Below are 26,068 nucleotides of genomic sequence, written 5' to 3'. Positions count from 1 at the left end.
TAAAAAACTGCAAGCAGGAGCACAAGTGATTGCCTTGCTACTACAATATACCTCTTCCTGGGAAACATCAGATGACATTTACATTTTTGAAATGCATTTTAAGATTAGGAAAACTGTCTAGTAAACAATTACAATCATACTACATTCTTAATGCAGTTGCAAAACACCAGAATCTTGTTTTGAAAGACCACAAACTTCCTACAGTGCAATTTTTAAGCAACTAGTTTAAAGATTGTAGTGTTTAGCTTAAGCAGAAACAAGGAAATGGGTTCAGGACTTTGAGGAAAGAGAACAATGTGTTTGGACTGGTTTCACTTCCTAGCACTGGAAGGAAAAGAGGTTTTCCTGTGCTTGCAGAAACAGCAGTATGCTGAAAGCCTTGTCAACAGGCTTTGCCTTGATTAATAGGTTTCCCACTAAAAATTTTCTATATGTATTTTGAAGAGATTTTTTTTTTTTGCTTTTGGTAGAGTCAAAATTATAAGTAAACCTTTATGATTCAGCATCGCTACAATTTTTAAAACTTGCTTAGAAATAATGCCCATTATGTTAATTTACATGAATGTAAAATAAATATATAAACCCTAGTTTTCCAGGTCCTAGTACAACACTTTGAACCATCTGTCACACTGTGTTTGATTGTCTCGTTTTACAGCCATCAGTTCTGTTTCCCAGTACTGTTGTACTGTTACCATAAAATTACTGGTACAACTGAGCATGGTGCTGATAACGTCACCAAGGCAAGTCCGGTCCCCCAATGGGACAGCTGCATATTCTTGTATTGCAGGGGGTTGGACGAGATGATCCTCAGGGTCCTTTCAAACTCTACAATTCTATGAAACCAACGTTTTAATCTTCAAAAAGGCTTGTTTCAAGATCCCCAAATGCGAAGGGCTAGTAGGCTCGCTGTCGTCCTCTAGTGTAACATTTGGATATTGCACTTTACAACACATCTAAAACGTTTTCTGGGCAGCCGAGTCCTTTGTGTGGGCAGTGTGGCATTAAACTTTGGCCACCACGGAGCTCTCGCAAACAGCTGGAAAGGCCCTCGGCTAGATAAAGGTTTGGCTGGTCACTACCGGTACTAAACTGCATCGAGATTCAAGGCTCTCTCGCCTTGAATTGCCTTGAATCTCGATGCCAGGCGCGCCTAGCCGGCAGAGCGCGCGCCTTGAGCCAGGAGGACCCCTTTCCTGAGCAGAAAGCGGCTGCTTTCCCGCCCTCTGCGACCAATTCAGTGGTGGGTCAGAGAGGTGGGTGCTCTGGGCACCCGGGAGCTGTAGCACCCTCGCTAGTCTGCTCCCTTCGCCTATCGGGCTGTCCGCGAGAGGTCTAGTCCCCCACCTGGCTCTTCTCCGCCTTGGTCGTCTCCAAAAGGTGGCGCAGGCGGCGGCGCGCTCCAGGCCTGGCGCCAAGCCGCTGGGTTTCCGGAGGGCCGAGCCTGCGCCTTGTGGTGGCCCCTCCTCCCCTCCCTCCCTTCTCCGCTGGCTGCTGTCGCTTCGCGCTCCCCCTTCGGCGCCGGTGGAGGGGAGCTCCTCACAGGAGCGAGCGGCGGCGGCGGCGGCTTTGGCACCGACTCCCGGGAGGGACAAGCTGCAAGGAGGCGCGCAGGCCTGGGTCGGAGAGCGCGCCACGCTGCGCCTGGCTTCGCTTCGGGCCGGGGCGTCTCCAGGGCTGGAGGTGCAACGAGGACGGGGCTCCTTGGCGCGCAGTCCTTCTCGCGTCGGTTTGGAGTTTCCTACAGGCGGCAGGCATAAGAGTTCCTGGTTTCTTTCTCCCCACCCCACCTCCTTTTTCGTGAGTGTGGCTTTCTTCCCTCCTTCCTTGAGTGCAGGTGCCGCCTCTCTGCAAATTCCATCTCTAGAGATAGAACCGGGCAGATGGAAGATGGGGCGAGGGTTCTTAGCTCCGTGCTATCCTATCGGGCATGGATCTAGCTGTGCGTATTGACTTGGGAGCAAATCCCATTGAACTCTGCTCTTTATAGTCCAGTGGCCCAAATGGGCACTTTTCTCCATATGACTTCTTTCCCCTTGCAGCCTGAAGGTCTGGAGTTGCCTTTGCAGGCTTTTTGGCACAACCCCTTCCTCTGCTCCAGACAGAGACAGCCAATGTGCTGTCCTCACAGCTCCCATCATCCCTGACCATTGACTATGCTGGCTGGGGTGGGACTGGTTTAAGTTGCAATCCCAATATCTGGAAGACACGCGGTTGGCTCCCCTGCTTTTTCCATGCTGCAGCGAAACCTAAATCTGTGAAGCAAGTGTGTGATTTTCTGTTTGTCGCTGCCTTCATTTATTCCCCTTCCCTTCCTCTGTTGTCTTCAGGGACCTGTCCTTATACCTCGTAGGTCATCCTCTCTCCCTGTTCCATATCTCTGACTGCCTGATATTTCCGCTTGGATACTTCAACATTATTGTTATCCTTCTTGTTTGCATAGCACTTTCTGTGTGCACAGTGCAAGAGATTCCTGATCCTGGGGAGCTTTTAGTCCAAAATTTGAAACAAGGAAGGAAGCAGGCAGGCGCAATACATGGCATTGTTTAAGTTGCATGTGTTTATGCTTGGCCAAAGGGTTCCTAACTATGTTAAGGCGTGGGAACTAGGGGAATGAGCCAAAGACTTTGTGGGAAAAGTGTGTGTTTTGAAGAGGGATGTGTATGAACTAAGAGAGGTGGCACTACACAGGTATTCTGGGATCCAAGCAATAAGGGGCAGCAAGAGAAAAAGCATGGGGCTGTGGAGTCTGCAGCACTGGCTCCCGGTGGAGTACAGGATCAGGTTTAAGGTGCTGGTTTTGACCTTTAAAGCCCTATGCGACTTGGGACCCTCGTACCTACGGGACCGCCTCTCCTGGTATGCCCCACAGAGGACCTTAAGGTCCACAAATAATAATATTCTGGAGATCCCGAGTCATAAAATGGCTAGATTGGCCTCTACTAGAGCCAGGGCCTTTTCAGTACTGGCCCCAACCTGGTGGAACACTCTTTCCCAGGAGACCAGGGCCCTGCGGGAGCTGTCATCTTTCCGCAGGGCCTGCAAGACAGAGCTGTTCCGCCTGGCCTTTGGGTTAGACTCAGCCTGACCCCTGTGTTTTCCTCCCTCATGGCTTGGATTTATGGCCTACTTGAAATGAGGCTGCACTTTAAATTTTAATACTGTATTTTAATCTGTATTTTAATTAATTGTTTTTATGTTTTATTGTAATTCTGTTGGTGTCAGCCGCCCTGAGCCCGGTTTTTGACTGGGGAGGGCGGGGTATAAATGAATTATTATTATTATTATTATTATGTGCAGACCATATCTACTAGATATGGGTGTTGGGTGGAAGATTCATGCGTTTCAGGGGTTTGGACTTAGATGACTGCCATGGTCTCTTCCAACTCCAGTATTCTGTGATTGTATGATCCTATACTCTGCATATGCTTAGAAACACTTTTCTTTATTGTTACAGGTATGAACCCTGGCACTGAAAAATACGCCATGATGGCAATGAGCCCTGGTGCAAATTAAGTCCTGTTTGAAAGCTCTGCAGCAGGGAGGGAGGCTGACACTCAGCACCTCTCTCTTTACCTTCCCATTCCTAAGGACTCAGAGCCATTAAGCACAGAGGTAAGCCCATAGGTTTGTCAGGTGTCTTCCAGCATAAATGGACATAGATATCAAAATCCAAGAAGATACAGAGTTGCTGTACTTGATTATGTGTTTCATGGAGACAGAATATGATGCTAACCCTATGCATTTTGTGATATGCTGTGGAATAGGGGCAAAGCTTTGCATTCATAAAACTTTCAGGAGAAGGAAGTTCAGTTTCAAAAAGCTCAAAAATATCCAGATTATGGTGGAGAGAATTACGTTAGGCAATGTAGTCGATAATAAACAGTGTGCATTGAAGTCAATGTATAATTTACTCCAGAAACTACTTGGGTGGTCCCTTTTCTTCCTCTTAGTACATTTACAATGTATTAGTGGGCCACAGACACTTTTTTTTTTTGATGAATCACTGTGATCAACTGGTATGTATTAAATTTGGAAAGGAAAAGCGTGTGCCCTGAAATTTTTTGCAGGAAAGGCATAACCGAACCTGAATACACACTCTTCTTTAAGAGTAGAGGAATTTTCAACTGCATGGCTAGTGTTTCTGTCAAGGCACTAATCTCATTGTGCAATGGCGAGATGGGTAAGATTATCCACATGATCTCCTGAGCGTCCACTCTATCACGGTGGAGCTTCAGGCACTGAAACAGGTCAGCCAGTAGCTAGAACACAGGAGGTGGAAATCTCACAGTGAATTCCACTGAACGGAGGTGCAGGTGAATAATTGTACCTACATGGCAGTGGCCAAGAGAGCCCAAGTAACTGTCCAGCTGAGCTTTTGGGGGTTGTGAAGGGGTTGTTTGGTTTGAACGTGTCTTCAGATATGCATAAGGCTACCTTGTAGCCTGGACCTAAGTTGTTTGGTATTTTGTGCCGTAGCACAAGAACCTTATAGAATCATAACATTGTTGAGCTGGAAGGCACCCCAAGGGGCAACTAGTCCGACCCCCTGCAATGCGGGAGTCTCGACTAAATCATACATGACAGGTGGCCGCCCAACCTCTGCTTAAAAACCTCCAAGGAAGGAGAGTCCACCACCTCCCGAGGGAGACCGTTCCATTGTCGAACAGCTCTTACCTTCAGAAAGTTCTTCCCGATTTTTAGTTGGAATCTCCCTTCTTGTAACTGGAAGCCATTGGGAAAAGTCCTCCCTCTCAGAGCAGGAGGAAACAAGCCCTTAAGATATTAGAAGATGGCTATCATATTTCCTCTCAGTCTCCTCTTCTCTAGGCTAAACACATCCAACTCCTTCAACCGTTCCTCATAAGGCTTGGATTCCAGACCCTTGATCAGATTAGTTGCCCTCCTCCGCACACATTCCAACTTGTTAATGTCCTTTTTAATCCGTGGCATCCAGAACTGGACACTGCTCCAGGTGTGGTCTGTCCAAGGAAGAGCAGAATGGTACAAGCAGCAACCATGTTAGGCATGTCCAATTGATGCTCAACTGCTGACACATGGGCCCCTTTTAACCCAGAAGCCAGAGGAAGGGGGGCAGGGTGGAAGTGTAATGGGGTGTTAACAGGCTTATGCATGCTCTGCTGACACACACGGGGACCAGGAATGGCATCCCCGCTCAAAATGGTACACTATCTGTACTATTATTTCCCTTGGTCTGGACACCATACAGCCTAGATTAGCATTGCCTTCAATGGATTTGGATGATCATCCATCTTTTTGGCTTTACATTTCCATTATTAAATCCCCACCTTTTCTTACATGTTGCTTTAGCTATGATATGATTATGCTCCCATTTACTTGCATACATGAGAAACTTTTCAAAATCTACTGGGGTAGTGGAAATTTGTATCAGAACTGCCTCTCACCCCTTGGCTTTTAAGAGGTTCTCATGGACAGAGTTTGAACCATGAAAGCACTAACTGCAAAATCCCATGAATTCCACATACACAAAAGGCAATGTGGCTATCTGATCAGGCATTTTTCTGCCCTCCGTTTGTTTTGGTTTCCATTCTTTTCTTGGATGCAGAGGAAGCAAATCCCTCGAGAATCCTGCACGGTTTCCTGACTTGAGTTCCCAGACATCTCTTGGGAACAAGAGTTTCCCTTCGCCTATTGGCTCCACATCTGCAACAGCGATAAATGTGATATGAACCCATGTTTATGACAAGAGGAGAGTCTTTCTTGCCAAGAGATCTATAGCTGCATGCTTTTAAAAAACACTCACACTTACACAGGCTTTAGGTTTATGGTTGACTAGAATCAATTAGCTGAAGTTGTAGGTACGTCATTCTTAAACTTTTTTTCTGTCTGTTTGCTTTAGGTTTTCCAGACTGCCATGTTAATGCTGCTTGCATTTGGAGTGCTACTTCAACAAATCTTGGCCAGGACCCAAGGTGAAAGTCTTACTGATGGCAGCAACATTCCACAAGTGCCATTGTATAGCTATGGAAACATCAACTTGCCTGAGGAACATATCCCATACTTTTTGCACAATAACCAGCCCTTTGCCACAGCCTGCAAGAAAGATCTCCATTGCCCATATAAAGTAAATACTCCTTTTTTTTTTCTTTACTGGAGCTTAAGGCCGATTTGTTGTGTTCTTAGAATCAAAGAGGTTGAAGGTGATGATAACTGGCTTCTTTTCCAGAAACCATGACGGTGATGATTCCAGACTCCATGTTAGGTCACTTGCCTTTGTTGGGCTATCCAAAATGTCACAAAATAGTGTGCAAGCTTCAAAGTTCTCCATAACGCTTGATCAGGCTTGGTGTTAAAAAAATGTAAGGTGCCAGAAGAGGGCGTGGGAAGAGAAAGAAATAGATTTGACGGGTGCGCAAGCTATCCGTGTCTGCATCTGGTAAGAATATTAGGATGGAGTGCGCAGGGAGGTAGCATCAGCCCGAGCCAGCCATGCCCAACGATCAGGGCTGACATCTGGAGGGCACCAGGTTGGGAAAGGCTGCTCTAGAGCCTTTAATCTGATAGATGCTTCCATGGGTGTTTAATTTCCTCTGTATTCTCTTTGGCTGCTGCTAACAACATTTTTGTTTGTCCAAGCCTACCCAGATACATAGAATGCTGATGTGTTTTTAATTTATTGCTGGTTTTAACTTTTAGAACGCTTTGAATGCTTTTACTGACAATCTTAACTGTTTTGTTCTTTTCATAAACTGCTTTGAGGTTTCCTACAGTCAAGCGGTATATAGATTTTATGAAATAAACACTTTGATTGACTTACAGCATGTCCATGTGTAGAACTGGAAGTACGCTCAGATCTTTAGAGGTAAAAAGTACATGCAGGTTATTTGTAGATCACGCGTGCATTTTTGCAAGCTTGCTCGTTCAGCAGCATGGCACCATCATCCAAAGCAAAGTTGGCATTTTCCTGTGTTTCCAGAAATACTTGAAGAAATTGAAAGCCTGTTGGGGTTATGAGAAATCATGCAAGCCTGAAAACCGTTTTGGATATCCGAGATGTGATTATGCTGAGATTGGATGGTAAGATACACCCCACCCCTGCGCCTCTTGCAAACTCAGGCCCAGGCCAAACCCAACACTCAGTTGCATATAGAGACCTCCTGCTGGTATTTATTTAATTTGGTACATTAAATGAGACCCAAATTAGAGCAAACGCTTCCCAATTTATATGCTGCCATTTGTTTTTTCCAGAGCCACAGGTTCTGATAACATATACCGGTACCAGGGATATAGTAGTGCAACATACACACACACACACACACACACACACACACACACACACACTGGTCCCTCGACTTACGAATTACTCAACATCCGATGTTTTTGACTTACAAACGGGACAAATGGCTGCACGCTTACGAATTTTTCTACATCCGAACAGAAACCGTTGGCAGTTTTAAATGCGGTTTCCTCGACTTACAAATTTTTCCGAATATTTTTATTCCTATGGGAAACCGCTTTTTGACTTACGAACTTTTCGAGCTATGAATGTGCATTCGGAACGGATTAAGTCCGTACGTCGAGGGACCACTGTGTGTGTGTGTGTGTGTGTGTGTGTGTGTGTGTGTGTATGTGTATATATATATATATATATATATATATATATATATATATATATATATATATGCATAATAGTGCTAACATCTCCACTACTGATCGATTCCCATCCCAAATGCCTAGCAGGCCCCCCCCCCCATGCCTTCTTACAGATCAATTAAGTGGTACCCTTTTTGTGCATAGGCAGAATATGTGGAAGTTCGCTCTTGTTCATTGTTACACCCAGTAACCTAGCTTATAAGGTTGTGCAGCGGCATTTATTAACCCATAGACTGGGTTTATTCCCATAGTTAAAGCTTGACGTTTTCTCAAATGGACACTTTTGCATTATTTCGCCATGTAAGGGCTAACACCATCGAGGAGGCCCAGCACGTATTCTGGAAGCAAGCTGACTTTGGTTATGTTAAGGAGAGGATGGATGAAGTGAAGACGCACTGCAGACCTAAGGCAATGGTAAGCATGCTTGTACGCATTCAGAGGAAGTTGTTTCCTGATACTGTGCTCCATTTCCGCCCATTCTTCATATACATATATATATATATTGATTTTGTCATTTCCTTATAGGGAGACTCTTCACTTCAATGTTCTCGTTACCTCCAGTATTGCAGAGCAACAAATCTATACATTGATTTAAGAAACCCCAAAAGAAACCATGAGAGGTGCGTACCTTACTTACATTTCAACAGGAGAAACAGACACACTAAATATCCCTGTTAAGCAATTCTGCTCATCTGTAAAAGACTTCTATTTTTTTTTATTCTTCTCCAATAGTCATTAACAGATATATGCCAGGACTCAGAAATCTGCATAGGATTAATCATCCAAGAATGATATTTAGAAATCTCTTCTTCTTTTTTACTTTTTAAAGAATCATTTGCTGGCCCTCATGATTGTAGAACAGACATGGGGAACCTTGGGCTCTCCAGGTGTTGCTGAACTACAATGCTATAGTGGGTTCTGCAAACATCTTTCTGAATTTGGAAAAACACAGTTATTTCCTAGGTGGCTGGTTTTATGTTTGTTTCGGTTTTACATTCATAACCTCAAAAGTGTGTCTATATATAGTCATTGTATTGCCGTTGCACTTATTTCTCGAGAACCTTAAAACATTTGCAGCTGTCTTGATTGAACTGTAGGCTGGATGCATGTTGAAGCAATGACATCACCATTTTGGTTCACACGAGACACTTCAGGGATCCATGCAACCCATGTTTCCAGTATATCCCATGCAGTGCAATCCTACGCTCGCTTACTCAGAAGTCAGTCCCGCGATATTCAGTGCGGGGCTTATATGGAAGTCACAGTGTTTAGGATTGTAGCCTTTGACTGCAAACTCGTGCTTCGTGATCTGGCAGTGAGCTTCATTGAATACCACTGAGTTTTATTTTGAGTAAGCATGCTCGTTGTACAGAGTGACTTTTAGTTGCAAGTTAAAGCATGATGTTGAATCAATGCTTTGATGTACATCATTAATCAAGAGTGCTCACATGGTAGTCCAGTTTAGAACTGACACTTGATTTGAACTTATGCTAATACAGTGGTACCTCTGGTTACGACCTTAATTAGTTCCGGAGGTCCGTTCTTAACCTGAAACCATTCTTAACCTGAGGTACCACTTTACCTAATGGAGCCTCCTGCTGCTGCGCGATTTCTGTTCTCATCCTGGGTCAAAGTTCTTAACCCGAGGCACTACTTCCGGGTTAGCAGAGTCTGTAACCCGAAGTGTTTGTAACCCGAAGTGTTTGTAACCCGAGGTACCCCTGTAATGTTTCCCCTCTTTAAATAGATTCAATGAAGACTTCTTCCAGAAGGGTGAAATTGGAGGCCGGTGCAATTTAGACATTCAATCTTTCCTTGCTGAAGGGCAGCGGAAGAGCCCTCTACAGTCTTGGTAAGATTTGTAGCTGTCTGCTCTTTCTTATTTCTCTACGATAGACATATTTGCAGAAAAGCTCAGCTCCTAGTACTGTGCACAGGTGAGTACTCCCTTCTCTCCCACCAGGCACACCCATCTATGGGGGCGGGGTGGAGGGGCCCCCCAATTTTCAATGCAGGGGCCAAGCCCCCTCAGTGTTCCGCAGCCAGGCGGGCCCCATTGGGCCCTCCCGTGGCACTGCAGGCTCTGTTGGGCCCTCCTGTGGGCCCCATACCACTGTGAGATGCATGACGCCATGTGCACATGTTGGGCGGAACCTGGTGTGCCTGTCTCCCACCATATGTCACAGCAGTAGTTAGGGGTGCAGTTGTTTTTTTAGGAAGAAACAGGCTTCTATGGTGGTGGAGCAAAGGGACAAGGACTGAGGTGATGGTTATTCCAGTCTAGAATGTTAGCAATGAAAAGCAGGTCATCATAGGCTGCATTACGTTCTTTTCTATGGGAACTGTTATTTTTCTTAACATGAAAATCCATAAGTAATAGGGACACCTGGGAATTGATGTGGCCTGTTTTGTATAGCCTGTATCAAGGGTGGGGAAGCTTTGATCCGTCAGGTGTTGCTCCCAGGTCCACACGATTGAGTGTTATGAGGGAGGGACAAGAATTTCCACACTTTCCCCATGCCATGTGTAGTTTTATAAACTTCTGTCATGTTACATCCTGCTTTTCTTACCTCTAAACTAAAAAGTTGCAAATGCTGCAGATGTTCTTCTTAGTGGGGTTGCTCCATTCTTTAGATAATTTTGGTCGCTCTTTCCTGGACCTTTTCCAACCCTACAATATCCTTTTTCGGGCGAGGCAATCGGAACTGCACACAGTACAGTGGTACCTCAGGTTAAGAACTTAATTTGTTCTGGAGTTCCATTCTTCTTCTTTTTAATATATTTTTATTAAGGGTTCCATTCTTAACTTGAAACTGTTCTTAACCTAAGGTACCACTTTAGCTAATGGGGCCTCCTGCCGCCACCGTGCGATTTCTGTTCTTATCCTGAAGTAAAGCTCTTAACCCGAGGTACTATTTCTGGGTTAGCGGAGTCTGTAACCCGAAGTGTCTGTAACCTAAAGCATCTGTAACCTGATGTACCACTGTATTCTAAATGCAGTCACATCATAAATGCCTTATGAGATCTTCAGTTTTGTTTTCAATTCCTTCCCTAACGATCCCTAGCATGGAATTTCTCTTTTTCATAGCTACCGCACACTGTCAGTGAGCTGTCTGCTACAACCCCTGACTTGGTCAGTCACCACCAATTCAAGTGCCATGTGTGTATTAAGATTTATAGGCCATTCACTCCATTTGGAGACATGCTTTTGGAGCTCTTCATTGTTCTAACTGCCGTGAACAATTTGGTATTGTTAGCAAACATGGCTGCCTCACTGCTAACCCCAACTCTAGATCATTTATAAACAGGTTAAAAAGCCCTTTCTCTATTCTGCAGCAGCTAAAAAAGCCAATGCAATTCTGGGCTGCATCAATAGAAGTATAGCATCTAGATCAAGGGAAGTAATAGTAGTACCACTGTATTCTGCTCTGGTCAGACCTCACCTGGAGTACTGTGTCTAGTTCTGGGCACCACAGTTCAAGAAGGATACTGACAAGCTGGAACGTGTCCAGAAGAGGGCAACCAAAATGGTCAAAGGCCTGGAAACGATGCCTTATGAGGAACGGCTTAGCCTGGAGAAGAGAAGGTTAAGGGGTGATATGATAGCCATGTTCAAATATATAAAAGGATGTCATATAGAGGAGGGAGAAAGGTTGTTTTCTGCTGCTCCAGAGAAGCGGACACGGAGCAATGGATTCAAACTACAAGAAAGAAGATTCCACCTAAACATTAGGAAGAACTTCCTGACAGTAAGAGCTGTTTGGCAGTGGAATTTGCTACCAAGGAGTGTGGCGGAGTCTCCTTCTTTGGGGGTCTTTAAGCAGAGGCTTGACAGCCATATGTCAAGAATGCTTTGATGGTGTTTCCTATTTGGCAGGGGGTTGGACTGGATGGCCCTTGTGGTCTCTTCCAACTCTATGATTCTATTTAGAGAACCTCCAATTCATACCTCCTCCTATTGAAACAATACCTGATCCAATAGAGAACCCTCTCCTCTTAGTTACCATCTTCCAGAAATATATTGCAGGGCTCAAGTCCCATTAGCTGAGAGCCAATACAAATGGTATTATGTCATGGAGGAGACTTGCTAGGCTGTTAAATGGATCATGCTAATTGGTCTTGTACCTGCAGTCATGAATAACTTGTGTCTTTGCCGAGATGTCTTTAAAATCATGGACAGCGCACTTGACATGAGTGTAGATATATTCAAATTAACTGGATATTGGAAACGCACGGACAGAGAGATTCTCTCTCTTGAAACTTTCCGCAGCTCTTGATTTATAGATCAAAGAGGCTGCTTGCTCCTGAGATCAAAGGCAGAGTTTAACCTTTTGAAGCCTTACTGAAGGAGCTTCAGTTACAATTAAAAATAATTTTAATTGTCAAACTTTGTCTAACTTCACCAGCATAGTGAAGAGAAGGTCTGTGTGGTGCATTGCTTAAATTATTGTCTTTGGATACGGGTGGTGGTTTTTTAAAAAATAATTTTTTTGCAGCTTCTATTAAATGACTGTAATTACAGGTTTGCGGAGCTCCAGACATATATGGAACTGACCTCCAGGCCTATGGAAGATGGCAGTTGTGATGTTATTATTGACAAGCCAACTTATTTCATGAAACTTGATGCAGGTACAAGCCAGTGTGGTTTTCGTATGTGCAGATCTGTATGACTCCTGGCAGTATGTCAGGATGGTATGTTTGGAGGTGGTCATCTAAAGGTCATTGACATGCACAGCATTCTGCATGTATTGCATTATTTTGCAGCATGCTCCAGCAAATTGGATATTGCCCAGCACACTTAGGGGCAGGCTAAAAGCCAATTATGATGTATTCTGTGTGCATAGGCAGCTTACACATGACCATAGCACAGTGATGCCTCGCAAGACGAAATTAATTAGTTCCATGAATTCATCTTATGTCTTATGCATTCATAGAAACAGGCTTAAATGCTAAAGATGGCCCTGGTGCAAAATTCTTCCAGTGAAATGAGGAGAAAGTGTTAAGAGTACGCAGAGGTTTTCAAATGAAAAGACATGACAAGGTTCGTTTTTCTTTCTTCTCTCAGGTGTTAACATGTACCACCATTTCTGTGACTTTGTCAACCTTTACATCACTCAGCACATTACCAACTCGTTCAGCACAGACGCCAACATTGTCATGTGGGATACCGTGAGTAAGATCTCCTGTTCACAACATGCTGGTTTTCACAGGTGTAGTGCAGGCACCCCCAAACTTCGGCCCTCCAGATGTTTTGGCCTACAATTCCCATCATCCCTGACCACTGGTCCTGTTAGCTAGGGATCATGGGAGCTGTAGGCCAAAACATCTGGAGGGCCGCAGTTTGGGGGTGCCTGGTGTAGTGTATTCACTGTCTGATGTAAACCATGGGCAGTATTAGCAAGGAGCATAGTTACTACTACCTGTGCCAGATGCTCTGTGCATAGACTGGTATAAACCATTGTCCCCAGTGAGCTGGATTAAGTGAACTATCCTTCCAACAGGATTGTATAGGAGGGATATAGTCAGTGTTCAAAATTAGCCAGACGCCAGGACCACTTTCCGACCAAGTGATAATCCCTGGGTGCCACGGTGGCTCCTGCCCTCCCCGCCATCAGGGGCTCATTGGATCCTGACTCTTTTCACACACTAATACCCTGCCCTGTAGAATTCTATCAGCTTTATTTTATCTGCACCACCGGAGTGAGTTTCTGGAACCAAACTGCTTTTTCTGTGTAGCAGGAGCAGGAATCACCATTAGGAAAAAGAGGTAGGAATAGGCCAATAAATACGTGGACTGTCCCAGGATCAAGTGGCTTTTCTTCTTTTAAGTTCTCAAAGCTCTTAAGCTACCTCAAGGCTGCCATCTGAATAGCCAGATGTTTAACTGTGAATCAACCACAGTCATTTGAAAAATCAGACATCTTGACCCAAAATGGCGACTAGACATTCCATTTTGGCAACTGCAGCCTTGATTTTAGGAGCCGTTTGATGCCTAGTTTATATATCTTATTTATCAGCCAGAGTGGGTGGCTGCCTTCTGTCTTAGCACTTGAACATTACTTCCTTATGGAGGCGTCTCTTTTTTTCCTTTTTGGGGGTATAGTTTTTATTAAGTTTTTCTATTTTACCTTTTAGAATATTCATTTAAACAACCTTAAAATATCAATGACTTCCCTTCTTCTCCGTCTATGGTTCAGTTTGCACGCCACAAATCCCTGCATATTTTACATAAACTAAACCATTCAGTATTCCATTTTTACATCCATCAAAACTTATTTACACAGTTGAATTTATCTTAATGCTGCCATCGTTTTCAAATGTACACAGTTTTCACCCATATATTCATTAAATGTTTTCCAATCTTCTTTAAATGCATATTCTTCTTGTTCTCTTATTCTATAAGTTAAGGCTTCTCTCCCTCCCCCTCATCCCCAAAATACAAGCAAAAAATCTATTAGGTTGTAAATATACTACAAACAGATGCACTTCCTGATTACTAGCACATCTTTCTACCCACGAGTCACTAGTTTGACAATGTTTTAAAGACTGTGTGTGTATATTCCTATGTAGAATCATTATGTGAACATCCTGCAGGGAATCACTGCAGGAAAGACTGGAGTTTCCTGTTTTGTTGTGTTATGCTCCCTGTCTTGCCCTCCTTCTGTCACCAACTGATGCTTAAAATAACTGTGTCCCTGCCACCTACTGGACAGTTCAAGGAACTGCCCACACCCTTTTGCCAGGCTTCCCAATAGTCTTCAGGGTTCTTTGCCACCAGCGTTTGCTGGATATTTTCTTCACAAGCCCGCTTATAGCAGATTTTGTGCCACTGTGAGAAAAGGAAGCCTGATTCCAGTTCCAGCAGACTATTCTTATGTTTTTTCTCCCCTCTGCATGGTCTACCAGTGTCTTTTTTCTTATAAAATAAATATGTACAGTAATTGCAACTCCCACCAGCCCTAGCCAGCATGGCCTATGGCAGCCAACAATATCTGGAGATCCGCAGTGTAGCCTGTATTTGGAAAACCAGCAATGCCTGCAGTAGAAGCAACAGGGAACTGATGCTTTATTTGCTAATGGTGCTGATCCTTGGCATGAAAAGTGGTGCTCCTGGGTAGAATCTACACACATATGAAAAAAGCTGCAGAAATGCTTTTTTTAAAAAAACTGTTTTGAAAGATGCATTGAAATTGCCATAGCTCACCATCGCCATCTAGTGTCACATTTGTACACTGTATTGAACTTTACAACACATTTAAAAATGTTTTTATTTGCAGCTGTATAGCAGAGTCCCTGGTCTCATCCCTACCCAGTTCAGCTATACTTAGGGCTCTCCGTTCAAGACCGTCAACCCCATATGGCTTGGGTTTCAACCGCACTACCATTTCTTGGGAAGCGGCACTGTTTAAGAATGTTTCCTGCTTCCCCGCAATCACTCTGAAATTCTGTAATGGCATTCTGATTGACAAAAGAGATGCATTTACGGTAATTCCTTACATTGCCAGATGGTGGTGCCAAGTAACTGCTTAAACTTGCTGAATAGAGGCGGCGAGGCTCCCCCCCCCCCCTATGCAATGCATGTAGCTTTTGGCTCTTGCAAAATTACAGTTCTTATTAAATGTTAGTTTCTTTATAAGTGAGTGAAACAAAGCAGGAACTCAGTGGGGGAAACGTACCCAGCACGTTTCCCAACAAACAAACAAACAAATATAGCAAGGTGTACAATGTGTGTGTGTTTGGTGGGCTGAGGGTAATTTTACTACCCAAGGGCCACATTTCTTTCTGGGTAACCTTCCAAGGGCCACAGTGCCTGGGGAGGGGGAGGTCAGAGCCAGAGCAATGAATAGGCTGATCTATGTCCCCCCTTTTCAAATTTTGTATGAGCCTCAATTTAAGGTTCAGAGGCACCCTTGTTATAGCAGTTGAAAAAGTTTCCCGCTGTGTGGTCGAAATTGAGATCTCTAACTCTTTATTCCAATCCTCCCTCAGTACCTGTCTATCAAATTGGTTTGCTAATAACAAAGATTTATATATGTTGATGGTCGGTTTATTTGTTTTGCGTAAGAATTAACCAACTGCTTCAATATATCTGGGGTCTCTGAGGCTGTAAAAGCTGCTGGTCCGTAGATGGCGGTTAGCAAGTGTTTTATCTGGAGATATTGCCATTGAACATTTGTAGGTAATCTGCATTTGTCTCTTAAGATGGAATATGTATAAAAAAAATCATCCTCTTCATTTATCAGCTGGTCTAATGTTAATAGACCCAAAGTTTGAATTTCATTCCCTTTAATTCTGGGAAACAAAACAGCACCACGCTGCTGATTACAGAGAGTTTTATGCTATGCATGCTTTCTTTAAAAAAAAATTTTTAAATTAGTTTTACAGTTTAATATACCACACATTTATCATATAAAAGCAAAATAATAAAAGAATCCAAATATTCCTCCACCCTATAACTTCCCTCAACTTCCTCTTCCGGTTCTTTAAGTATTTGCCTACTTCTGCTTAATTTGTTTTTCCTTATTTTGTTAAGCTTTTAATTACATGCTCTTTTATTCCTATCATTTTTTTTAATACCGTATTTTCTTTCCAATCATATCTTACACTTAATTAGTTTCCAAATTATTATTTCTTAATCCTTATATTTGTTTTCTTAAAAAATTCCTTCAGTAGCACCTTAAAGACCAACTAAGTTTTTATTTTGGTAAGACCAACTAAGTTTTTATTTTGGTAAGACCAACTAAGTTTTTATTTTATTTTATTTGTTTTCTTAGTTGTAAGTGTTTACTTAAATCCTGCTAATGAGTCCATTTCTTTACAGTGTTTCTGTACATACAGCATAAACGGTTCCCAATCTTTTTTAAAGTCTCTATTGCCATTGTCTCATACTTCTTCCCGTGAGTTTCACCATTTCTGCGTATTCCATAAGTTTAACTTGCCATTCTTATTTCGTTGGTATCTTGTTGTCTTTCCATTTGGGGGCTAGTAAAATCCTAGCCGCTGTTGTAGCTAGGCATTAGGGTGATGACTTTTTCATTTTTTCCTTAAAAACTATTTCCTGTAGCACAAATGGATGAACTTTTGCCTATTAATGACTAAAATGAGGTATATTCCATTGAAATATTTAAAAAGGTCACACACAAACTATTTTTAATTTTTTTTGTATGCCGTTTTACCATTTCATAAAATTGTATTAACAATTCTATATATATTTCGTATCAAATTTGGACACAACACCACATTCCACAATGGGGAGTGTTCTTAGCAACGTAGGGTATACAAATGTCACACCTGCGCAAGGTAAAAGCCCCTTTTGGGGACCTCAAAACTCAGCCAGCAGACCCTGCCGGGCATGCTGGGAAAAGAACCTACAGGAGAGGTAGCAAAACATCGTCCTCTAGCGGCGTCTATACTGTTACTGCAGCTAAAAAAAGCTTCCTTGTGTGTTTGATGACCCTATATAATGTTGTATATATGTGCCTCTAAAGCTTGGGTTCAATTTTATATCTGCTTACAGTGACTTCAAAAATGGTCAAAAAACTGATGAATAAAATTTTTAAAATAATTTTGTGCGTGAGGTTTTTTTAAAATCAAATATCTTTGAAAGTAAGATTTTATCTAATCTTTAATGAAAGCTCACCAAATTATGATACAGGGAAATGAGGTTGTAAAAAAGTCATCACTCTACTATGCATGCTTTCTTGGGAGTAAGTTCCCTAGGGCTTGGTGGGGATACTGTCTATTGCAAGGATGTGGAATCCGTGGTCCTCCAGAGGTTGTTGGACTCTAGTTCCCCTCAGTTGCAGCCTGCATGGCCGATGGTCATGAATGATGAGAGCTGCAGTCCAATACTATCTGGAGGGCCACAAGTTGCTCTGCCCTGCCCTGCTCAGTGTGTTTACGATTCTAACCTTAAGGCAGGAGGGTTATAGAGAAGCCTGAAAGCTGTGGAAATGATTATCAGTCGTTTCTCACTGAAACCTTACTTGTGCTTCCATTTGTTTCTGTTTTTTCACAGAGTGCCTATGGATACGGAGACCTGTTCAGCGAAACGTGGAAGGCATTTACAGACTACGAAATAATACATTTGAAATCCTACGATTCAAAGAGAGTGAGGAATATTTTGCTTTTAAAACAACAACAACAACAACTGATGGCTGTACCCAGAAGTCAGTGCTTTTGGTTCAGTTTTGTGATCATGTTACCAAATATGTCTGGGTCCTTAAACCACAGCTGAACCACCCTTGCTGTAGAGGGTTTTAAGATTTTCACTCGTACTGTAAGGTTACACCTGCACGGTCCACTTCCGCAGGTGTAGGTGAGAGAAAAGTACCTTGCAGCAGACCTGTTGCACACACACAGGTATAAATTCATGGTTTTGCACAGGATGAAGCAGGAGGTTCAGTACTCTGGGCAGAGGAGCACCAAGGGATTCTGCACATTTTATGCTTTGTCGCGCTTTCTCAATTTGCCTTTCGTTAAGAATAATAAAAATAGAGGACACTAAAGCAGGCATCCCCAAACTTTGGCCCTCCAGATGTTTTGGGCTACAATTCCCATCATCCCTGACCACTGGTCCTGTTAAGCTTGGGATCATGGGAGTTGTAGGCCAAAACATCTGGAGGGCCGCAGTTTGGGGATGCCTGCACTAAAGAATGACTTCTAACCTCCTTTCAAAGAGTATGGTTTTACAGCAGTTATCCCCACCTAATTCTAGGCACATAGTCTGAATGTGCTGTGCATATGAGCATAGGCTCAGGACCTCTCAAACCTCACCGTGTCTGTGTTCCAGGAATGTGGGAGAGGGGCTCCCCTGCCATCCAGGGGCAAGCTGCCATTGTTTTCCATTGTGTCTGCTGCGTTTAATTTCCCCTTCTCCTGTTGTTTCATGTAGCCCCATGAGGAAAGTTTTCACCTTGCCCCCCCCCGCCCCAATTATAAAGTTTCCTCATCCTACCCTCTCTGGTCTTTGTGTCAGATGCTATTTCTGTTTCAGTCATTTGTTCAGTGCTTAACGCAAGGGGCTCAGATTGGCGCTGTGATTTGGCTTCTGTTGCAGTATTAATAGGTCCTGCTTTATATTCACCTCTTTTAATTATATATCAGGAGTTCTGCTGTAACTTGTTAATGATCTCCCTTTTCAGGTATGCTTCAAAGAAGCAGTTTTTACACTGTTGCCTCGAATGAGGTACGGCTTATTCTATAATACACCATTGGTGAGTAAATATGTTGGGTTCCACACCCACCCACCCCTTTTAAAAATAAGAAATTTTAAATAAGATTTGTGAACTTCTTAACTAGATATGTTAAATAAGAAGAACTTCAATGCATAAAAGCTTTGTTGGGGGGGAAGGGGGACGGTTTGTTACTAGCAAAAAAATAATAAAAAAATTGAGCAAATGGGTGCATTTTATTCCTATATGTCTGCTGTGATTTCAGATATCCAGCTGTCATGGTACAGGATTATTCAGAGCCTTTTCCCAGCATGTGCTGCACAGATTAAATGTCACACAAGAAGGACCCAAGGTATTAGTGATGCTCTGTGCCGTTTTGTAAGAATCGCGAATGAAGCTTGAGTTTGCATGTGCCATCTCTCTTGCTTCGGATCGTGCTCACAGCTTGAGAAGTTCTTTTTTCCGATGCCCACAGTCCTGAGTTTCATTGTAGTTTTGAGCACTCCTCTTTCCCCTGACTTGCATATCTTCCTGGCGAATGAAAGCTCCCCTGCAACGGCGAAGGGAATACAAAGAATTTAAATACTGAAGGAGATGCCTCATGCCTGTAGTACTTCTGCGCTTGCTCCCTGCTGCATCTTGTACACGCAGGGTGATAAATGTACACCAGCTCTCTCTCCGTAGCGAATTCTATCTCTTTATGAAGACAGGAGGCATTGCTCTGAACCTTGAGCCATTTCCGCAGTTGCATGGTTTGCTTGGTGCTGCCAAAACAAGTTGTCCAGCAGCAACAAGCCCAGCAGAGCCACCCTGTAAATCCTTTGCTAAATCAGGGGGCAACATTTGCTTTTCGTCCAATATCTGAATCCGCAGGAAGATGCTGGCTCCATTAAAAGGGCTATAAGTGTGTGTGTGTGTGTGTGTGTTTTCACAGGGTGTATACTAGGTGGGAGGGAATCAATTTGGCTGCTTTTGAGTTCTTTTAAATATTTTCTGGAGAATATACTGCATGCTTATCACAAGGGGCTGGTGTTTTTGAGCTGTGTGCAACCATATGCCCCTGATTTCCTGCTGGTATTAATAGGTGTCATGCAGTTAAACCTTTGTAATTCTTTCTTCTTCTTTTTTACACAATTTACCCCCGAGGGTTCGATGGATTTTTAAATTGGGAAGGGAAATAATAACACCTCCCCCTCCCCAACACCCCAATAATTCATCAACATATAAAGCATGCTGTGTCTGTCTGTGTGAGTGCCACTTTTTCAGATACTGCAGTGGTTTGCGGTGACGTGGGCCATTTTGTCTTGAGTAAAACAAAAGAGTTTGGAAACCTTTGCTGCTGGTAGCGCTGTCAAGTTCTCTGTGGTTTCACAGGGAGTTGAGGGGTTTGGTCAAGTCCATAAGGGGACTCTGAAATGACTTACTAGTTGTTGGTTGCAAATACTGCTTTTGGGGAAGGAGGATCGACAGAGAGTGCACATTAGAACGATCCATTTTAAGGAATGTGCACCTCTCCTGTGTGTGATATAAATGAGGTGATTAAAAGGAAAAGACATTTTAATCACTCTGCTAATTGTTTTTTACATCAAGGGCACTAATTTATTCATTGTCCGTCAGCTGGTCTTTCTCCTCCTCAACTTGCAAATGGATTCATTCTGCTACTTTTTGTTTGGCTTGTTCCCCAACAGGATGGGAAAATCAGAGTTACAATACTCGCCCGGAGTACGGAATACAGGAAGATATTAAACCAAAATGAGGTTAGATTGTTTTCTGTTGAGTAAAGGCTTCCACAGAGCAGTGGGCACAAGGAAGCTGTGGTTGGGTACAGGAAATGGGTGGGAAATAAAAACAGCAATTATCATGCAGAAATGTTGCTTTTCCCCCTCCCTCCCTCTCTTTCTCCCTCCCTAGCTTGCCAACGCTTTGAAAACGCTGCCGTTATTTGAAGTCCAAATAGTGAACTACAAGTACAAGTAAGTACACCTGCAAGGCGTGGCAGATCTGCAGCTGTTCCTAACTTGAGTTTCACCTTTCTGCACCTGCATGACAGGTTGTGTCCCGTGGTGGCTTTGCACTAGCAGGAAGAGCTTCTGCTCGCTTCAGGTGAGGCACTCAATTTTGTCATAGGAGGTGATTTTTAGGGAGCCCAGAGGGCTACAGGAGATCAGTGAAAATGGCTTGCCCCACCTTGCCATAAGGAGAACTGCCTCTTCTGCTCATGTAAAGCCATTACTGAATACAGTGGTACCTCGACTTACGAAGACGATCCGTTCCGCGGCCGTCTTTGTAAGTCGAGGTTTTCGGATGTCAAAGTGCGCAGTCGGCACATGCGCAAAGCGCAATTCCGCGCTCCTGCGCAGGCGCAGAACGGGCACGCAGGGCGAAAAGACTTCCGGGGTTGTCGACTTCGGAAGTCGAAACCTTCGGAAGTCGAAGCTTTTGGATGTCAGGGTATGACTGTACAGACCAATTTCCTCTAAGTAAATCCTGTTGAAATCCTTGCAATCCCAGACATAGTTAGACTAGAGTGTAATTCCCACTGAACGTATTATTAGGACTTGCAAACATGCATAAGTGTACGCTATTAAGGATCAATAAAGAGAACAATAAAATATTTTTCCCCTCCCACCCTCAGTGCTTTGTGGAAGGGCAGGGTCACGGTCACATCTGCAGCCCAATTAATTGCTCCTGGTGACTTGGGCAGTAAAGGGGTGGGGAGAGGGTTGTCAGCCCCTGGTTGGGACCAATGGGATGTCAGGATCCAGGGCTGTCTCAGCCCTGCCCTTGCCTCTTCCTCTGGCTGCTGCCAGCAGCCCACCTGCTCACATGTCCAGCGGAATGAACAAAGGAGCACCTCTGCTCTGCCTAATCCAGAGCTTTTCTTGTTGGTGACACACTTTTCAGACATGCATCATTTCGCAACACAGTAATTCATTTTTGCTAGCAATCTGGAGCTGAAACTAATCCAGCTCCAGGAGGAGCGCAGAGAGCATTTGTGTGACACACTTACACACACTGCAGCCGACACACTAACGTATCGCAACACACAGTTTGGAAAGCTCTGGCCTAATCTAGTCTCTCCCACCCCCACCCAACCCAACATGGAGGGCAGGTCGGATTGCTCTGCTTATTGCCCTCTCTAAAGTACAAGTTTGAAGACTATGAATGAGCATTATTGAAGACTATGAATGAGCATTGAAGACTATGAATGAGCAGTACATTATTGATGTTGAGGCTAATAATGGATTTGAGTTTGAGTAACATTTGTTTTTAATAATGTACATTTCTTTTTTTTAAAAAAGAAGACGACTAGCCCCTAAGCAGTTTACTGGGTACATTTGCATGGCAACCTTTTAATTTCTCCAGTGCAACAATGTGCTCTTCTAAGATCTTGAGCATCAGCAGGAATTTTAGTCTGGTGTATAGCTTATTTCCTTATCCCATAAGATATCCTTGACCTATCTGAATGACGATCTGTTGTGCTACACACACATACCCATGTTAGAGCCATTCTTATACGTTTTCTCTAGGGAGCTCGAATTTAAGGAGCAGCTGAAAATCACGCACAATTCTGATATATTCATTGGGATGCATGGAGCAGGGCTCACCCATCTTCTCTTTCTGCCAGACTGGGCTGTCATCTTTGAACTGTAAGCCTCCATGTGCTCATGTATTTAATAGCTCCTTTTTTGTATTTGCATGAAAATAGGACTGCCGTGTCCTGATCCGAAGAAGGGCTTATAAACCGTGCTTTTAAGCAAACGCATGTCACAGAGGGTGAGGTGGCGCCTCTATATTTCCGTCAGAGCAGATATTGAACTAACCTCGGTCATACAGTTAGAAGAAACATTCCTTGATGTGTACCAGGTGAAGTGTGACAACTCTGTTCATTGGCCAACTTGTTTGGGCAGAGGTTGGCAGCTGGAAACCTCCACATTAAACCCGGCCAGCAATGTGGAATGCCCTGGTGACAAAATGAATTAGAGAAATAAAATCATAAGAGAGCCGAACAAGTCCTTAAAAACCTATAGTTTAACTCCTTTATTATTTGAAATAATCTTCTGTGGTATAGAAGCCAGGCACAATGAAGTGTGCTATCGTTTTTTGAGTCCTAGGATGGGGCTAGCTGAACCCTAGATTTAGAGGTTCTTTAAAGCCCAGTTTTATCTAAATTATCGGCCTGCGAACTGTAACTTCCATGTTACCAGGCAGGTATGCATGTCCTTGGCCTCTGAGTTGTATGTTAGTAAGTTCAAAGTTACTGTATTAATTTACAAAGCTAGGGTGCAGGTTATGTTAAGGACCACCTGATCCTTTGTATCCCTCCCCAATCACTGAGATCTTGAGAATGTCTGTGTGTTTCTGGCCCCATGACTCGGGTGCATGGCTTGTCTCCACTGAGTCATACATTCAGTCCTATGGGCCTGATTCTGTGGAACGCTTTCCTGCCTGAGATTAGGCAGCCCACTCCTTCCTTGGTTGAACGCCTGACAAAGCCCTTTCTTCAGCGGGCATTTTAAGGATGTTTTCTGGGGTTTTTATATGAACAGTCATGATTTATTTTATCCACTGCATTCTTTTTAAATGATTTTTATATACACTGCTTAGAGACTTTGGTTCATAAGTGGTATATTGGCTCCCAGTACGTTTCCGAGCACAATTCAAAGTGTTGGTGCTGACCTTTAAAGCCCTAAATGACCTCGGTCCAGTATACCTGAAGGAGCGTCTCCACCCCCATCGTTCTTCCCCGACACTGAGGTCCAGTTCCGAGGGCCTTTTGGCGGTTCCCTCGTTGCGAGAAGCCAAGTTGCAGGGAACCAGGCAGAGGGCCTTCTCGGTAGTGGCACCCGCCCTGTGGAACGCCCTCCCAACAGATGTCAAAGAGAAAAACAGCTACCAGATTTTTAGAAGACATCTGAAGGCAGCCCTGTTTAGGGAGGCTTTTAATGTTTAATAGATTATTTTATTTCATTTTTCTGTTGGAAGCCGCCCAGAGTGGCTGGGGAAACCCAGCCAGATGGGTAGGGTATAAATAATAAATTATTATTATTATTATTATTATTATTATTATTATTATTATTATTATTTAAATAGCTCAAATAAATAAATAGCACGTTTCCAAGCCCACCCCCCAAAAAGTCTGCATCAAAGGTTGTGGTGAAAAGGGAGAGAGATGGCATGAATGCGTTCTTTAATACTTGCTGCAGGAAAGGCTAGAGCAAAGCCCAAGTACCAAGGGGATTGGTTCCTTGGCTCTCTCTGTAAGTAAAGGTAAAGGACCCCTGGACGGTTAAGTCCAGTCAAAGGCAACTATGGGGTTGCGGTGCTCATCTCGCTTTCAGGCCGAGGGAGCCGACGTTTGTCCACAGACAGCTTTCTGGGACATGTGGCTAGTCTCACAGAGCTCACAGAAACACTGTTTACCTTCCCACCGCAGCAGTATTTATCTACTTGCACTGATGTGATTTCAAACTGCTAGGTTGGCAGGAGCTGGGACAGAGCAACAGGAGCTCACCCCATCATGGGGATTCAAACCGCCAACCTTCCGACCGGAAGCCCAAGAGGCTCAGTGGTTTAGACCAGTGTTTCCCAACCTTGTGCCTCCAGCTGTTTTCGGACTACAATTCCCATCATTCCTGACCACTGGTCTTGCTAGCTAGGGATGATGGGAATTGTAGTCTCAAAACATCTGGAGGCACAAGGTTGGGAAACACTGGTTTAGACCACAGCGCCACCCTGGCTCTCTCTGTAGCAAGAGCTGTAGCAGGGGAAGCCACAGCCTGTCCCATTTCCGATATTGCTAGTAGAATGATTCTCCTTTCCGTTTCCTGCGGGAGAAGGGCAGGCACTAAAGAGGACCGTTGCTCCTTTTGCTAATGAATCCTCATCATTTCCTCTCCAGGTACAACTGTGAAGACGAACGCTGCTACTTAGACCTTGCAAGGCTGAGAGGCATCCATTACATCACCTGGCAAAAGAAGGACAAAGTGTTCCCTCAGGATGAGGTAGTGGGTGGGATGCAAAAGTGTTTTGGTGCTGTGTATTATTATTATTATTATTATTATTATTATTATTATTATTATTATTATTATTATTATATGTTTCACCCGTCTCAGTTCTTCCACATGAAATATGATTCTTCTGCTTCAGCCCAAATTAAATTCTCTGCTCTGATTAAAGGATCATTTTATATGAATAGCTGGAGGAGGGAGAGAAATGAAATTAATTGGCCATTAGTTCAGACTATCAATAGCAGTGCTGTTAGGTGTTTTCTTACTGATGCTGCTGCTTTAGGGAGGATCGATAAATCAGCGGTTATGAATTAAAATGTGTGCTCAATTTGCTGCTTGTTTTCCAGGGGAAAAGAGCTGACTTGTTTTGCTTCCTTAAAACCATTTTCACTCCCTTTTCTTCAGGGGCATCATCCAACACTAGGAAAACACCCGAAGTTTACAAATTACTCCTTCGACGTGGAAGAATTTGTCCGCCTGGTGCTTTCGGCGGCTGATCATGTATCACAGCATTCCAAATGGCCGTTCAGGAGAAAACGCGATGAATTCTAGATCAATTGCCCAGTTTCACAGGGTATTTTAAATACAACAGCGTTATAAAATGTCAATTGTTCTGATACACAATTATAAATTCTTAATTTTTTTCCCCTCTCGGGAGGAAGTGTTAAAAGGATTGGGAGTTGCATATCACGGTTCCCACCCTTACACTGTTATTTCTGTGCGTCCCATCCCCCCCAAATAATGTTCTCACTCTCAATTCCTTTCCTAATTTTACTTGAGAAATTTGCATTTTGCAAGGTGTATTTATTAAGATGACTAACATTTGCACTACTTATCTCCCTATTTATTTTAGGGGTTTTGCCCCCCATTTCTAAAAAGAAGGGTGAAGTTACAAATAAGTGCAGTGGGTCCACTTTCCTTCTCTCTGCTGCTTCTTTTTTTAAGACTTCCAGGTTGAAACCATACTTGGGATTAAGTCCCATTTAACTCATTGAGACTTACTTCAGAGTAGACTTGTATAACATCACACTCCTGTTTTTGCAAGGCACTCCACAGCACTAAGAGAGACGGTGGAAAGAGAACTCAGCTGAATCTGGGAGGCCAAACTACACAGTACAAACAAAGTGGTTTTTAAATGCGTGCTTTTAAAAACTAAGCACAGGGCTGCCAGGGGGCAAGCGGTGGCTCGGGTGAGTAGGTGGATTTTTAGTAGGAGCCCAGTGCAGGGCCCTGATCCAGATTAGGAACCCT

General features: G+C 43.5%; 1 protein-coding gene across 4 annotated transcripts; it reads left to right on the top strand.

Moving 5' to 3' along the window:
• Window positions 1–1,324: 1,324 nt before the first annotated feature.
• EOGT (EGF domain specific O-linked N-acetylglucosamine transferase) lies at window positions 1,325–25,678 on the top strand. 4 transcript variants are annotated; one of them, XM_060271335.1, is made up of 17 exons: window positions 1,337–1,797; window positions 3,455–3,612; window positions 5,879–6,103; window positions 6,956–7,056; window positions 7,938–8,046; window positions 8,158–8,252; window positions 9,380–9,484; window positions 12,155–12,261; window positions 12,698–12,801; window positions 17,651–17,743; window positions 18,777–18,848; window positions 19,072–19,158; window positions 20,495–20,563; window positions 20,718–20,779; window positions 22,337–22,456; window positions 24,709–24,811; window positions 25,223–25,678. In XM_060271335.1, exons 3-17 carry the CDS (start codon window positions 5,894–5,896, stop codon window positions 25,367–25,369), a joined length of 1,584 nt encoding a protein of 527 aa, XP_060127318.1. In that variant the 5' UTR covers window positions 1,337–1,797; window positions 3,455–3,612; window positions 5,879–5,893; the 3' UTR covers window positions 25,370–25,678. The 4 variants fall into 4 exon arrangements, with proteins under 4 accessions (XP_034962583.1, XP_034962581.1, XP_060127317.1 ...); XM_035106692.2 differs by having other exon boundaries at window positions 1,325–1,680; window positions 24,709–25,365; XM_035106690.2 differs by having other exon boundaries at window positions 1,325–1,797; window positions 24,709–25,365.
• The last annotated feature ends 390 nt before the right edge of the window (window positions 25,679–26,068 follow it).

Source organism: Zootoca vivipara, chromosome 2 (genome assembly GCF_963506605.1).
Source record: "Zootoca vivipara chromosome 2, rZooViv1.1, whole genome shotgun sequence".
Taxonomy (NCBI): Eukaryota; Metazoa; Chordata; class Lepidosauria; order Squamata; family Lacertidae; genus Zootoca; species Zootoca vivipara.
The sequence above is the reverse complement of the archived record's forward strand: the minus strand, read 5'-3'. Positions and strand labels throughout refer to the sequence as shown.

Bases quoted from the DNA above. Each gene is read 5' to 3' on its own strand.
- EOGT (XM_035106692.2), top strand. From the start codon at position 5,894: ATGTTAATGCTGCTTGCATTTGGAGTGCTACTTCAACAAATCTTGGCC. The intron at 6,104-6,955 runs GTAAATACTCCT...CTGTGTTTCCAG, and splicing joins ATCTCCATTGCCCATATAAA to AAATACTTGAAGAAATTGAA. The intron at 12,262-12,697 runs GTACAAGCCAGT...TTCTTCTCTCAG, and splicing joins TTTCATGAAACTTGATGCAG to GTGTTAACATGTACCACCAT.